This window comes from Pristiophorus japonicus, chromosome 13 (assembly GCF_044704955.1).
Source record: "Pristiophorus japonicus isolate sPriJap1 chromosome 13, sPriJap1.hap1, whole genome shotgun sequence".
In the NCBI taxonomy this organism is placed as follows: Eukaryota; Metazoa; Chordata; class Chondrichthyes; family Pristiophoridae; genus Pristiophorus; species Pristiophorus japonicus.
The window spans coordinates 162,112,689-162,129,550 of NC_091989.1; the positions used below are offsets into that span (position 1 = coordinate 162,112,689).

The 16,862-nt window shown below is 44.8% G+C and overlaps 1 protein-coding gene and 1 non-coding gene across 2 annotated transcripts in view; one reads left to right on the forward strand and one right to left on the reverse strand.

The window, feature by feature from the left end:
* Positions 1-13,522: 13,522 nt before the first annotated feature.
* On the reverse strand, positions 13,523-13,629 carry LOC139279204 (U6 spliceosomal RNA). Its single transcript, XR_011596420.1, has one exon. It is a non-coding gene; the product is annotated as a U6 spliceosomal RNA (small nuclear RNA).
* Positions 13,630-14,825: 1,196 nt separating this feature from the next.
* Positions 14,826-16,862, forward strand: part of vps9d1 (VPS9 domain containing 1) — a 104,369-nt gene continuing 102,332 nt past the window's right edge. Inside the window, exon 1 of the mRNA XM_070898223.1 lies at positions 14,826-14,934. Coding sequence (XP_070754324.1) covers positions 14,842-14,934 — 93 coding nt within the window. The 5' untranslated portion in view covers positions 14,826-14,841. The remainder of the gene's footprint in view (positions 14,935-16,862) is intronic.

A 16,862-nucleotide genomic window follows, 5' to 3' on the forward strand; every position in this document is an offset into this window, starting at 1 on the left:
TATTGGGCAGTAAAGATAAACTCCTGATTGTAAAGGAAACAGAATCCACTTATGGGAGAAACCGATGAGGTTGAATCTGAGAAAATATCTAGCGCAGGCTTGAAATTTGTAACAATGTCTGACTGTAGAAATATATTTAAGCATCAGGAGATCATGGCCACCATCATTTCAGTTTAGAGATTGACCAATGATGATTATAATACCATTGTATGTGTCAAAATTGAAGAATCATCTATCATATTTTCTGACTGTTCAAATAAAATGTACTTCTCAATGGGTACCTGCAACTCCTGTGAAAAGCAGCTATGACCACTCGTAGAATGGCAAAACCAAAAGGTAGTTAGCTTTGAAGCAGCCATTTCACGTAATGCAACAGAGAATAATACAATATAGATCCACAATTTCTGCACAAGGAATGAGGTGAAATTCCTCCAATTGTTGCTGTAATTATATGCTCTGCAAGTGATTTGAATGCTGGACATATGTGCAGCATTTAAGTGATGAGAAGTTTAAACCCAGTGCACTGCCACACACTTATACTCAGGATTATTTTTGAAAGGGCAATTCTAAAACTTTTGAACAACTAGTTTCCTGTATATAATTGTATCTGCGGATGAATTTTGTTTAAATCAAATTGACAAAAATATTGGTAAAACTTAAAACTAAATAAAACAGCCTGGAATCTGGAAAAACTTAATGACTCTCTCATGGCCCGATTTTTGCAATCTTTCTAGACTGTATCAACCTTAAGAAAGCAACAACAACAAAAAACTCATTGGGAAAAGGTATTCCCTGGTCAATTTACTCAAAGGATCTGCCGTAAAAGTGTCGAACCTAGCCGAGTTTGCGGAGTGTGTTTTGTCTGGAAACTCTTTCTGTCTGCTGCGGGGCGCCACTCTCCGGCCTGTTAGCTCACCCCATCACATCCCATTCCATCCCCTTCCTCTCCCTCTCTCTCCCCCTCCAGAGGACGCTCCACCTCATCAGCCGCACCTATTGCAGCGGAGTCAGGCGCCAGTTGCTCAGGCTCGAGGCGCAACTCCGCCGCTTCCAACCTGTTGAGAGAAGCCGCATTCATGTCTGTTCCTCTTCATTAACCAGGGGGGGCGGGGTTGCAGTAGCATCAGTTTTAAAATGTTATATTCACGGTGCCACTTACCAAGCAAGTGCCTACTTGTTAATACCATTCCACCAACAACAACAAACTCCCAGTTAATACATTTATATACAATAATTGTATGCTTTTGCTCTCACGAGCGGAAAATGAGTTCCAATATCATTACTGACTTCTAGCAACAGGCATAAAACTGGCCTTATAAACTCTGACTATTGGAATGTATTTGAAGTTTGAGACATCTTGAGGGGTTCTGCCGAACTTATAATAGGTGGTTTTCGGTCAAACTACAGGTATCTGCATTTTGGGTAGACAGGTCCACTTTTTCTTTTTAATGTAAGCTAGACAGCTAAATGCAAACAGGTCAGGCAGGAGCAGGCTCTGAGGATGGAGACGGTAGTTGCTGGAGAGAATGACTGGCCAAAGCTTCGGAGGCATGCACAGCATGAAAGTAGTGGCTGCTAGAGAGGTCAAAGGTTGGGTATTCTGCAACAAGTGACTCACCTCCTGACTCCCCAAAGCCTCTGCCACCTACAAGGCAGAAGTAAGGAGTGGAATGGAATACTCTTTTGCCTGGATGAGCATGCTTATAAAGCTCGCCACCATCCAGGATAAAGCAATCTTTTTGATCAGCAGCCCATCCACCATCCCAAATATTCACTGCCGCCACCATCAGCTTACTGTCACCACATGCACAACTAATCCGATGCACTGCAGCAACTCGCCAAGGCTTCTTTGACAGCACCCTACCAAACCTGCTACCTCCACCACTGAGAAGGACAAGGGCAGCAGGTGGATGGGAACACCATCACCCCCAGGTTCCCCTCCAAGTCACACACTATCCCGACTTGGACATTTATTGATGTTCCTTCATTGTCACTGGGTCAAAATCCTGGAACTCCCTAACCAACAACATTGCGGGAGTACCTTCACCACATGGACTGCTACGGTTGAAGAAGAAGGCCCACCACCACCTTCTTAGAACCAGTGATGGGTAATAAATGCTGGCCTTACCAACAATGCTCACCTCCTTAGAATGAATTTTTTAAAAGCAGGGACAATTATAAGTGACGGGAATGGGAGGAGGCCATTTAGCTTTTCAAGCCTGTTCCACCATTCAATTAGATCGTGGCTAATCCGTACTTCAACTCTATTTAGCCATCTTTGCTCCAAATGCCTTGATATCCTTACCTAACAAAGATCTATCAAATCTCAGTCTTGGAAATTTTAATTGACCCACCATCCACAGCCTTTTGGGGGGAGAGTTTCACATTTCTACTGCCCTTTGTGTGATTTCACTCCTAAATGGCCTAGTTCCAAATGTAAGATTATGCCCATTGTTCTAGATTTCCCACCAGAAAAGAAAGAAAAGAAAGAAAGACTTGGATTTATATAGCGCCATTCACAACTACCGGACGTCTCAAAGTGCTTTACAGCCAATGAAGTACTTTTGGAGTGTAGTCACTGTTGTAATGTAGGAAACGCGGCAGCCAATTTGCGCACTGCAAGCTCCCACAAACAGCAATGTGATAATGACTGGATAATCTGCTTTTTTTGTTATGTTGATTGAGGGATAAATATTGGCCAGGACACCGGGGATAACTCCCCTGCTCTTCTTCGAAATAGTGACATGAGATCTTTTACGTCCACCTGAGAGGGCAGACGGGGCCTCGGTTTAACATCTCATCCAAACGACTGCACCTCTGACAGTGCAGCACTCCCTCAGTACTGCACTGGAGTATCAGCCAAGATTTAGCTTGTGCTCAAGTCGCTAGAGTGGGATGAGAACCCACAACCTTCTGGCTCAGAGGCGAGAGTGCCACTGAGCCAGAGGAAATAGTTTGTCTATATCTACTCTATTGAATGCATTTATCATTTTTTAGACCTTTATTAGGTAACCCCTCAACCTTCTAAACAAGGGAATACAAACCAAGTTATGCAACCTGTCCTCTTAATTTAACCCTTTAAACACTGGTATCATACTGTGTTGTATCCCATCCAAGGCCAATATATCTTTCCTTAGGTTTCTGATTACTTTTTGTGCCTATGCACTAGCTTTTAATGATCTCTGCACATGGACATCCAAATCCCTTTGCTCATCAACAGTCTCACACCATTAAGAAAATTTGTGATTTGTCTTTCTCAGATCCACATTATCACTGAGAATGGTGATTAAAAGTTCGCTACCTACCCATAGTGCAAATTAAAAAGTATAAAGTACAGCTTAAGACTAGTCACAGCAGTTTGAATAGCGTTATTTCGGTCCAGTTTCTAAGATCGCAGGATAATTGCGGATGTGGAATGTCATTTGACCCACCTTAGTTCATTATTACAGAATTACCTTAAAGCTCCCCCCATTGCAGTATCCAATTTTTTCCATCATGATTCCGGGTTTTTGCCTCGACTATTCTAACCAGTGATCCATTACATAAATTTAACACTCTTCACGAGCAAAAACCTCACACCACTCCATATTGAACTCTATCTGCCGCCATAGTTTTTCCTGTTCTCATCCACATAAATTACTGTTGCCCCCGAACCTAGTGTCATTTGCAAACACTATACAACCCTCTATTTTTTCATCCAAGTCATTAATGTATATGGTGAAAAGTTGAGGGTCCAGTACAGATCCACGGGGAACATCACTTGCCGCTCAAGCGTAAAATTGATATTGCTGGTTTTGCAGTGTGGTTTTGCAGTAACAATGATCTACTGAGATCATTGAAAGATTTGCACAACTGCAGCCTGGTCCTCCTGGCGATATCCCTGCTTGCGCCCTCCTGTGCAATGTTCAAACAGGCTGCATTGGTCTCATGGGGAGGTCTCTTCTGCCCAGTGGAAGGGAAGAGAACCTCCCTATGTGCTGTGACCCCTTCCATAAGCATATGGAGAGAGTCCTGGGCGAGCCTGGGTGCAGCCGTGAACCTTTGTGCAGTACTTGTCGGTGTTTGCAGCACCTCAATGCTGTAGAACACTGATAGCACAACTGTCAAAATCAATGTGGACCTTTAAGAAAACCAGTTGATGATGCGCCATCAAATGATGCCACCAGATCCACTTCCTTTTAATTGGTCAGGAACCTCGCTGGCTGGGCTTAACAAACCCAGTCAAGGTAAAATCACGAGTAGAGAGCGGGATGGAACTGAAAGCAGGACGGGACCTCACTGAAGACTGCTGCTGCCTCGCTCCCGTCCCGGTAAGCAAAATTGCGGCCTTCGTGCTGATTTAATAATGGCGTGTCTGTCAGCGCATATCGTTATTGCTGAGTAAAATTGACAGCAACTTCTGGCATCCACACAGGCGCAGTTAAACACGGAAATCTGGAATTTGCTGTCAGTGATACCCTGCTCCTCCATGGGATCTGCACATTTATCACTGTAATGGCGTGAACTTAGACTAATTACCCACTATTCTCGCACTAAGGACTGATGAAAAAGTTAGGGCTTGTACAATCAGGAGTAACTGAGTTTTTAACGGTGTAATAAGTGATAATTATTGCTGAATAATCTTTCTGATCCTGAAAATCTAATTTTACAAGTATGGAGTCTCATTCTCTCAGAAGAAAATAAATATTGCAGATTTTTTAAAAAACATTTAAATCGTTTTTTTTAGTTTTTCTGTTTTTCTCATTAATGTGTCTCCCTTAATCCCATGTGTATGTCCCAATCTTCATTTTGCTTCCTGTACAATTATTTAAATGTAATTTATATTTCTTGTTGTTTTTATTTCCTTCTTTGCAGTCGACTTGGCTCAGTGAGGATTCTTCAATCTGATTGGTTGAAGAGGCTCCCTGTTGCTTGCTCTGTTCACAGATCCCCTGTAGAGGGCGCCGCATTCAAACAGATGCCAGATGATTGGAAGTCTCCTCTGACAAGCCCACTAAACGTCAGTGGGCAGCTGTATGCCAGGTGAACAGCCAAAGCTGTTCCTTTGTCACTCACAGCAACATCCGGGCAAATGTAGGTTTATTTCCTTACATAAAATTACTGAAAATGTGTAGACAATATTGCAGATTATGGTCTGCTAAATTATACTTTGTGAAAATGGCACGATGCAAAATATATCAAGGGCCTATTTTTCTAAAGTTTAAAAGGACATGGAAAGAAAGAACTTACACATATAACAGCATATTCCATGTCCTCAGGAAATCTCACAGCACTACACAGCCGATGAATTTGTTTTTGAGCTAAGAAAGCAAAGTGACCAATTTGTGAATAGCAAGGTCCCACAAATACCAAATAAATGACCAGGTAATCTGATTTTGGTGGTATTGGTTGAGGAAAAAAAATGATGGCCATAACACCAGGAGAATGCCCAGTCCTTTTGGGACTCATGGCATGGGATCTTTTACGTCCATCTAAAGAGGCAGATGGGAACTTGGTTTAGCATCTCATCTAAAAGATGACAGTGCAACACCCATTCAATATGGCACCGAAATATCAACCGAGATTATGTGCTCAAGTTCAGGATAGGGCTTGAACGCGCAGCCTTCTTACTCAGAGCCACAATTTCTAGCAAATGTATTAAGCTGATACTTTAAGTGTCTTGCCGCAAGGCACTAGTGCTTTTGTAAATGCACGAACATTCAATGATGTGCAAAATGTATACTAGCAATGAAGTTACATCAATGTATTCTCAGCAGTTAGCTTGTAGTTTATTTGTATTATATAATTTGAATGATAACTAAGAATTAAATCCATAAACCCCTGTTCAAAGTGTGTCTCACAACAAACAGCATCTGTTAAGCAGCCTTCCACAATGGCCAATATGGTGATGTTTGACCTGCATTTATAGGGCAGGCAATCCCAAAAGCTGAGCCTGGTCAAGAACTGCCCCCAGAATATTAACAAACAGTGCTTTGAGAACAATGCAAGATGCATCTGCAAACTGAAACATTAGAAGATAATGACAGGTCAAATGTGTTTTTGGCTCTCATCCAAAGATGTCCCAAGTGCAACAGTTGCAGTAAAACTGCTTGGAATGTTTCTACAGCTGGGTTTCACATTTTCATTGATAAAGATTAGCCAGAGTTTTGTATCCATGTTGTTGCCACATAGGATAATGAGAGGCGATAATGGAAATCTGTTCCATCCGGAAGCCTTGAAAAGTGTAGCTGGCTTCTTTGTAATCATTCTGTGCCACATTTGCTTTTACTTTTATGTTCTTTCTACTACATCCTTGCAATCTGTTTTATTATTTACAAGATCAATTGATTCACGAGTCAAACATAGAATGAAAGAACTTACACATATAACAGCATTTTCTACGTCCTCAGGATAACCTGAAGCACTTCACAGCCAATGAATTTTGTTTTTGAGATAGGAAAGCAAGGCGACCAATTTGTGCACAGCAAAGTTCCACAAATATCAAATGAATGTCCAGGTTATCTGATTTTATTACTTTTACACATACACACTCTACTAATTAAAGAAAGAAAAGAAAGACTTGCATTTATATAGCACCTTTCACAACTCAGGTTGTCCCAAAGCACTTTACAACCATTGAAGTACTGTTTCTTTGAAGCGTAGTCACTTTTGTAATGTAGGAAATGTTTTATTTGTGGGTACAGCATCGCTTCCCTCCCAACCTTATTCACTTATTTTTGAAATACCCTACAATTTATCTACGGCCCACACTTCCCTCCCAGATAAGGGGTATTATTACCGTGGTCTCCATTGCTTTAGAAACTGTTTACACGTTCTCCGGATCATTACCCTTATCTTTTTATAACTAAATGATGAAGTGTAGACTCTAATCTTTATCGTTCCGATAAAGAGGAAATGTATTTTGAAGCACTTCTACAACAGCCTCAGAATTTTTCTATGGAGCTTGTACTATGAAGACAACCCAGCCATAGTTCAGCACAAATGTGGCACAGTGATGGACTTTTGAAGAGCAGCATTCAGAATAATATGAAGTTCCTTTTAGAAAATGCTGCGTAAATGTAACTGAAGTTAATTGGATCACTTCTGCTCACTTCACCTGTCATGTTGAAGCAGTTGCCTTAATCATACTTAAAGAATCAGATACTTTTAATCTCTTCTTACCAGATATTTATTTTAGGCCTACCAAACTGTTTTGCATTTTTTAGAAGTTAAAGAAAGAACATTTATATAGCGCCACTAGACATCTCAAAGGCTTTACAGCCAATGACGTACTTTTGGAGTGTTGTCACTGTTGTAATGTAGGAAACACAACAGCCAATTTGCGCACAGCAAGCTCCCACAAACAGCAATGTGATAATGACCAGATAATCTGGTTTTGTTATGTTGATTGAGGGATACATATTGTCCAGGATACCAGGGATAACTCCCCTGCTCTTCTTCGAAATAGTGCCACGGGATCCTTTTACGTCCACTTGGGAGAGTAGACGGGGCCTCAGTTTAACATCTCATCCAAACGACTGCACCTCCGACAGTGCAGCACTCCCTCAGTACTGCAGTGGAGTATCAGCCAGGACTTAGTTTGTGCTCAAGTCGCTAGAGTGGGACTAGAACCCACAACCTTCTGACTTAGAGGTGAATGTGCTACCCACTGAGCCACAGCTGACACTTAACAGAACACATGCATGAGAAAACCCATCCCTCCCAAAAGCTCTCAATGAAATACAGAATTCGTGGTGGTGGGATTCTCAACTTCTGCCTAAAAACGGGCAGAAAGCTGGCAGAACGGCCTATCCAATGCCAGCATCAGGAGGCCTGAATCTTTTTCAAGTCCGGGCCTCATCAAACGGTTCAGCATAATCCGGGTGAGCTGCCCAGCTCTCAGTAAGCTGTAGCGGGCAGCTTGCCACAGCAGGCGGCAGGCAATCCAGAGTTTTCAGAGCGAGCCAAGCCAACAATTGATCAGCCAAAGTGGGGGGGGGGGGGGGGGGAGAGGCACCCAGTGGCAGGCAAAGGGTTGCAGTATTTCTGTGGGACCAGGAGGTGCATTCTGCCAAAAAATATCAGAGTCTTTTCTGGAGCAGCCTCCAGCGGTCCCTTGAAGTGCGTGCTCCACCCATTTGTGCCCGACAACTGCAAACATGGTTCGAGAAGTAATCTCCTGCCTGTTTCACATGGGCATGCGATGTGTGTGCTTATTTACAGGTCCGCCTGCACATTTCATCAGTCAGGGCTGTGGGCATCCAAGGAATGGCTGAGGTGCTTCCTACTGATGTTCCCCTGCCCACCAACTGTTTTCCATGATAGAAAAGAGTGGGCAGCATTTGAAAACAACTGCCATCACCTGTAATGATGAAATGGCATGTTCATAGCCTCCCTTCAACTGCCAGCTGATCCACAATGTTGGACCCGTGTCAAAATAGAACAGCCAGAAATACATTGGATTTCCATGTCTATTACTGTCACTGACTATGAACCCAAACTCAGCATTTGTTAACCACCATGAGACCAACAACACTAAATATATTCAAAAAGGAGTTAGATGAGGTCCTTACTGCTAGGGGGATCAAGGGGTATGGCGAGAAAGCAGGAATGGGGTACTGAAGTTGAATGTTCAGCCATGAACTCATTGAATGGCGGTGCAGGCTAGAAGGGCCGAATGGCCTACTCCTGCACCTATTTTCTATGTTTCTATGTTTCTATTAGTAAGCAGGGAAATGGCTACTTACATAGAATTTACAGCACGGACGCAGGCCCTTCTGCCCGACTCGTCTGTGTCGGTGTTTATGCTGCACATGAGCCTCCACACACTCTACTTCATCTAACTCTATCAGCATATCTTCTATTCCTTTCTCCCTCCTGTACTTATCTTGCTTCCCCTTAAATCCTAGTCACCTCATGTTTCTTTCTTATTCGTTCATGGGATGTGGGATTCGCTGGCAAAGCCAGCATTTATGAATTATCAAATTCCATATTCAAACCACTCTCTGACGAAAGAAGTTTCTCCTGAATTCCTTAACAGTGACTATCTTATATTTATGACCAGTGTTCCCTGTAAATTGCGTTTTGTTCTGCACAGTCTGGTTCTTTTAGTGCGTGGTCCTTTTAGATTTCTACGCATGCACGGTATTTACAATGCAAAAGCCAGTGAGCGACCCGCACGGGACCTTTCAGATTACTGCACGGCCGCACGCGCACCTTAGCGGGATCAGTGTTCATGACCCTTAGTTATGGATCCCCCACAAGTGGAAGCATCTTCTCTACATCTACCCTATCGAACTCTTTCACTCTTCTGTTTTCTGGAGAAAAGAATCCCAGCCTGTTCAATCTTCCCTTATTGTCATAACCTCTCAGTCCTGGTATCTTCCGAATAAATATTGTGCCTTGGGCCTCCTTTAACTGAGACCAGCGAGCAGCAGGTACCCGCTGGGTGTCTCCAGACAGTTCGCTGGCAAAGAGATTCCGAAGCCCAGCACCGGCCACGATCAAAATAACTCAGTTTTGCACAGGGGGTGTCAAACAGGCATTAGGCCCCATGTTTCATATATTCAGGCGTTGGCTCTGGACGCCTATTTTTTTTTGGTACTTATGGAGCAGCACGATCAATTTTGACTTTTAGCTAGTTGCCACATTTCAGGATTTTTCTGACCAGTTTTCCACAAAAAAAGCTTTGTTATGTTTTAAAAGCATGGTGTGTTACAACAAGTTTTGATATATAATTCAGATGCTAATGAGCTAGCCTTGACGCTATTTCCTCGAACTGTAAATAATAAGCAGCTTAGTGGTTAGTTTCTATAATTGATAAAAAAACTCATGGCCATCGTGTTGAATCTTTTTGATCTTTTTTTCTCATTATAAACAGTCAGGAAATAAAGCAGAATGTCAGACAACTGAAAATGCAAACAATATTTTGCAAGAGAAGCTGCAGCTAGGACAGAAAGATTCAAAAAATCAGGATGCAGAGGAATTGGTCTGTTTAAGTCAAGCAAAACAACCCACGGAGATGGAGTAATGTCGAGCACTATATGGTCTCATCATCAAGTTCAACAATTTCAGAGCATAACCACTGCCAATCTTTGGCTCCCTCCCCCTGCAACCCCGCCCCTCCCCTGGAGCCTGTTTCCTTTTTTTCTTTTTTTCTCCTTGTCTCGAATGGCAGCTGGTTATTATTCCGCCATTCACACCTGTAATGTCTGTAAGCTTGTAATGTTTGTAGCTCCACACTGTGGATGTGGACATATTGTGTACTGCAACTACAGAGTTAATAATAAACAGAACCAGGCATGTTCCGGAGGCTTCCGACAGAGCTGCCTGCCATGTTAGAAGCTGTGTGTGTTGTGCTCTGTGAATATAATCACAACACCCTATCTTGACTAATGTTTTTCTAACTCCTGGCATTACCATTTCAATTCGGCCCATCATTCCTTTTGTCTCTCTAATCTCTCCTGCTTCCACTCTATCACAGACCTTCCCTTTTGTTCTTTCTTCCCCTCCCCCTTTCAGTGCTTGTTAAGAATCTGTTCTTTCCGAACACTCTCCAGTTCTGACGAAGGGTCGTCGCCCCGAAACGTTAACTCTGCTTCCTCTCCATAGATGCTGCCTGATCAGGGCTGGGAACTCAACATCCAGGGGTATTCAACATTCAGGAAGGATAGAATAAAAGGAAAAGGAGGTGGGGTAGCATTGCTGGTTAAAGAGGAGATTAATGCAATAGTTAGGAAGGACATTAGCTTGGATGATGTGGAATCTATATGGGTAGAGCTGCAGAACACCAAAGGGCAAAAAACATTAGTGGGAGTTGTGTACAGACCTCCAAACAGTAGTAATGATGTTGGGGAGGGCATCAAACATGAAATTAGGGGTTATAATGGGTGACTTTAATATGCACATAGATTGGGCTAACCAAACTGGAAGCAATACGGTGGAGGAGGATTTCCTGGAGTGCATAAGGGATGGTTTTCTAGACCAATATGTCGAGGAACCAACTAGGGGGGAGGCCATCTTAGACTGGGTGTTGTGTAATGAGAGAGGATTAATTAGCAATCTCGTTGGGCGAGGCCCCTTGGGAAAGAGTGACCATAATATGGTGGAATTCTGCATTAGGATGGAGAATGAAACAGTTAATTCAGAGACCATGGTCCAGAACTTAAAGAAGGGTAACTTTGAAGGTATGAGGCGTGACTTGGCTAGGATAGATTGGCGAATTATACTTAAGGGGTTGACTGTGGATGGGCAATGGCAGACATTTAGAGACCGCATGGATGAAATACAACAATTGTACATTCCTGTCTAGCGTAAAAATAAAAAAGGGAAGGTGGCTCAACCGTGGCTATCAAGGGAAATCAGGGATAGTATTAAAGCCAAGGAAGTGGCATACAAATTGGCCAGAAATAGCAGTGAACCCGGGGACTGGGAGAAATTTAGAACTCAGCAGAGGAGGACAAAGGGTTTGATTAGGGCAGGGAAAATGGAGTACGAGAAGAAGCTTGCAGGGAACATTAAGACGGATTGCAAAAGTTTCTATAGATATGTAAAGAGAAAAAGGTTAGTAAAAACAAATGTAGGTCCTCTGCAGTCAGAATCAGGGGAAGTCATAACGGGGAACAAAGAAATGGCAGACCAATTGAACAAGTACTTTGGTTCGGTATTCACGAAGGAGGACACAAACAACCTTCCGGATATAAAAGGGGTCAGAGGGTCTAGAAAGGAGGAGGAACTGAGGGAAATCCTTATTAGTCGGGAAATTGTGTTGGGGAAATTGATGGGATTGAAGGCCGATAAATCCCCAGGGCCTGATGGACTGCATCCCAGAGTACTTAAGGGGGTTGCCTTGGAAATAGCGGATGCATTGACAGTCATTTTCCAACATTCCATTGACTCTGGATCAGTTCCTATCGAGTGGAGGGTAGCCAATGTAACCCCACTTTTTAAAAAAGGAGGGAGAGAGAAAACAGGGAATTATAGACCGGTCAGCCTGACCTCAGTAGTGGGTAAAATGATGGAATCAATTATTAAGGATGTCATAGCAGCGCATTTGGAAAGAGGTGACATGATAGGTCCAAGTCAGCATGGATCTGTGAAATGGAAATCATGCTTGACAAATCTTCTGGAATTTTTTGAGGATGTTTCCAGTAGAGTGGACAAGGGAGAACCAGTTGATGTGGTATATTTGGACCTTCAGAAGGCTTTCGACAAGGTCCCACACAAGAGATTAATGTGCAAAGTTAAAGCACATGGGATTGGGGGTAGTGTGCTGACATGGATTGAGAACTGGTTGTCAGACAGGAAGCAAAGAGTAGGAGTAAATGGGTACTTTTCAGAATGGCAGGCAGTGACTAGTGGGGTACCGCAAGGTTCTGTGCTGGGGCCTCAGCTGTTTATATTGTACATTAATGATTTAGATGAGGGGATTAAATGTAGTATCTCCGATTTGCGGATGATACTATGTTGAGTGGCAGTGTGAGCTGCGAGGAGGATGCTAAGAGGCTGCAGAGTGACTTGGATAGGTTAGGTGAGTGGGCAAAAGCATGGCAGATGAAGTATAATGTGGATAAATGTGAGGTTATCCACTTTGGTGATAAAAACAGAGAGACAGACTATTATCTGAATGGTGACAGATTAGGAAAAGGAGAGGTGCAACAAGACCTGGGTGTCATGGTACATCAGTCATTGAAGGTTGGCATGCAGGTACAGCAGGCAGTTAAGAAAGCAAATGGCATGTTGGCCTTCATAGCGAGGGGATTTGAGTACAGGGGCAGGGAGGTGTTGCTACAGTTGTACAGGGCCTTGGTGAAGCCACACCTGGAGTATTGTGTACAGTTTTGGTCTCCTAACTTGAGGAAGGACATTCTTGCTATTGAGGGAGTGCAGCGAAGGTTCACCAGACTGATTCCCAGGATGGTGGAACTGACATATCAAGAAAGACTGGATCAACTGGGCTTGTATTCACTGGAGTTCAGAAGAATGAGAGGGGACCTCATAGAAATGTTTAAAATTCTGACGGGTTTAGACAGGTTAGATGCAGGAAGAATGTCCCCAATGTTGGGGAAATCCAGAACCAGGGGTCACAGTCTAAGGATAAGGGGTAAGCCATTTAGGACCAAGATGAGGAGAAACTTCTTCACCCAGAGAGTGGTGAACCTGTGGAATTCTCTACCACAGAAAGTAGTTGAGGCCAATTCACTAAATATATTCAAAAAGGAGTTAGATGAAGTCCTTACTACTCGGGGGATCAAGGGGTGTGGCGAGAAAGCAGGAATGGGGTACTGAAGTTTCATGTTCAGCCATGAACTCATTGAATGGCGGTGCAGGCTAGAAGGGCCGAATGGCCTACTCCTGCACCTATTACACCTGCACCTATTTTTCTATGTTTCTATGTTTCTATGACCCGTTGAGATTTTCAGCATTTTCTGTTTTTATTACAGATTCCAGCATCCGCAGTATTTTGCTTTTGTATCAGTGTCAAGCAGTCATTATTTTCATGTTATTACTTTACTTGGAGAAAAGTTACAAGGACAAAGACTTTAAAGAGACGGACTATCTCACAAATTCATATGTCATCCTTGCGCAAAGGCCGCACTAATCGTCTCTGTATTATTCCAATTTTAGTATCTGAGCTGCTGATTCAAGCACTTAAAGTTTCGCTGTCATCCTGTTAGGAAATTGAAAGCACTAAAGAGGAGTTACAGGGTTTAAAAATAATGAAGATTCAAACATTGCATCAAGAAAGCACGGGGTAGTTTTCCCTGCCCATCAATGGCCACATGACAAGTTATGCATTCAGACATTCCAAGAGGTCAAACAATCAGCTGAGAACTAAAATCTTGAGCTGTAATCAAATTAATTATGGATTCAGGATCTATTTGTGGCCCTCAAAATTTTTGGTTATCACATGCTCTTCATTTATTCTGTTTGTAACAAAACATTTTGCAGTAAATTAAGTTGTAATGACGCAAGAAAAAGCCACAAACGCTGGAAATAAAAACAGAAAACACTGAAAATGCACAGCATCAAGAAAGAGGAAAGACAAATTAATGTTTTAGTTTGAACCCTTCATCAGCAATGGAGACTGGAACATAAGGGAATTTTACAATTGGGCTGAACAAATGTGGGAGGGAGCAAATGGGGAAAGTGTTCTGAATACTGACTCTAGTCACAGCCATGAGTTCATGGATTGAATGGCCAAACAGGTTGGCTTAAAAGCTGAAAAAAAGATGAGAACTACTGAGTGGTATGTAAAGATTATAGAACCATAGAAAATAGGTGCAGGAGTAGGCCATTCGGCCTTTCGTGCCTAAACCACCATTCAATATGTTCATGGCTGATCATGCAAATTCAGTACCCCACCCCTGCCCCCGATCCCTTTAGCCGTAAGGGCCACATCTAACTCCCTTTTGAATATATTCAACGAACTGGACTCAGCAACTTTCTGTTGTTCCATAGGTTCACAATTCTCTGGGTGAAAACATTTCTACTCATCTTGGTTCTATATGGCTTACCTCTTAATCTTAGACTGTGACATTATGTCAGTAAGGCCAACAGATCTAGAATACATCTCCAGCATTCCTGCTTACAGAAATATAAACGTATGTGCATTTTTAAAAAGGCACATAACCCAGTTGGGAATGAGTGTGATTTGGAAGCTGATTCCTGGCACCAGTGTTAGCAGCAGGCGCGGGATGCGCCACCAGATGGCATTGTGACAGAGCGGCCGCCTGTGCCCCGCAGCGCCCGGTGCCCCGCAGAGTCCCACGTTTAAAGTGTCCGGGCGCCGACAGTCCCGTCACACGATATCTTCCGGGTGATCCGGCACTAACCAGGCCGAAGGTTCCGCGCGGCGGGGACATGGCGCTGGCGGAGCCGGGGGCGAACGCGCTGCAGAACGCCATGAAGCTGGCGAGGGTGGCCATCCAGCTGGACACGGACAGCAAGCAGAAGGTGAGAGGCAACCAGCCACCGCGGGCCTCCGGTCAGAGCGTCGAGGGGAGGCCCGAGGACCCACCGCCTCCCTCCCGGGCTCGGCTTGCAGTCAGACCCGGGGCCATCCTCCCTCAGTGTCCGCGCTGGGCCCCGACACTCACCGGCCACACAGTCAGCCTGGCTCAGTGGGTGACTCCCGGCTCTGGGTCACAGGTTGTGGCTTCAAGTCCCACTCCAGGGACCTGAGCACAAAAATCCAGGCTGACACTCCAGTGCAGTGCTGAGGGAGCGCTTTCGGATGAGACGTTAAACCGAGGTCCCGTCTGCTCTCGCAGGTGAACCTAAAAGATCCCATGGCACTATTTCGAAGAAGAGCAGCAGAGTTATCCCCGGTGTCCTGGCCAATTGGTTACAAAAACAGATTATCCCGTCATTATCATATTGCTGTGGGAGCTTGCTGTGCGTAAGTTGGTTGCGTAATTCCCGATCCACATCGTCACCCCCACCCCTCCCCCTCCCGATCCCGCCGTCGCCCCTCCCCCCCGATCCCGCCGTCGCCCCTCCCCCTCCCGATCCCGTCGTCGCCCCTCCCCCTCCCGATCCCGCCGTCGCCCCTCCCCCTCCCGATCCCGTCGTCGCCCCTCCCCCTCCCGATCCCGTCGTTCCCCCTCCCGATCCCGTCGTCGGCCCTCCCCCTCCCGATCCCGTCGTCGCCCCTCCCCCTCCCGATCCCGTCGTCGCCCCTCCCCCTCCCGATCCCGTCGTCGCCCCTCCCCCTCCCGATCCCGTCGTCGCCCCTCCCCCTCCCGATCCCGTCGTCGCCCCTCCCCCTCCCGATCCCGTCGTCGCCCCTCCCCCTCCCGATCCCGTCGTCGCCCCTCCCCCTCCCGATCCCGTCGTCGCCCCTCCCTCCCCCCGATCCCGTCGTCGCCCCTCCCTCCCCCCGATCCCGTCGTCGCCCCTCCCCCCCCCCCCCCCCCGGTCCCGTTGACATCACCCCCCCCCCCGCCATGTCGTCCTCATCCCCCCCCCCATGTCGTCCTCATCCATCCCAATCCCGTCCTCACTCTCTCCCACCTATTTTACACACACTTTCCATCCGACGTCCCTGGCAGAAATGTTAAGCTAAAATCAGTGAGTCAATCTCTCTCAAATCTACTTGATATCCCAACGTGCAGGGGGGTGGAGCCAGGTCTGGGTGCCGGGAGGGTGGGCGGGGAGAGCCCTGGTCTGGGTGCAGGGGGAGGTGGGTGCGGAGGCCGGTCTGGGTGCAGAGTGAGGGCGGACGGAGCCATGTCTGGGTGCAGTGGAGGGATTTCAGACATTTTTGGAGGCAATAAACTAGTTACTTTTCTTGCATATTTGCAGGAATCGAAACTTTAATGTGTCACCATTGCTTTTCGCACACCTTTAATATCAAAGAGAAAGAATAGAATGCGTTTCACAACCTCAGGGCATCCCAAAGCACTTCACAGCCATTGAAGTATTTTTGAACTGTAGTCACTGTTGTTCAACACCAACCCTGAAAGATATTGCAACACAATTATTAACCTTCCTCTTCCATTTGAATTCAAGTAGGCAATTAAAGCCTTTCAGGTGTAATTGCACCAAAATTGACACAATTTTCTGTAAATAATATGGTAATATTTAGCCAAGGTTTAGCTCTTTTTTTTAATTATAAATTAACATTACGCCAGTAATGGGTCTACTCCTTCACTGCCGGACGCTTCCTTTGTTACTGTTTAAAGAACTCACTTTAAGAGTGGAAGCAAGTCTTCCTCGATTCCGAGGGACTGCCTATGATACTGTAGAATATCTCAATTGGATGGCAGAACGGTGGAAAATTTGTTTTTCCCTAATCTGCTGGGGCTGGGTTCAAATCCTCTTGTTCAGCAGACAGGGAACAAATCTGTGAGTATCATTCAGGATCACAGCATGAGTGCATT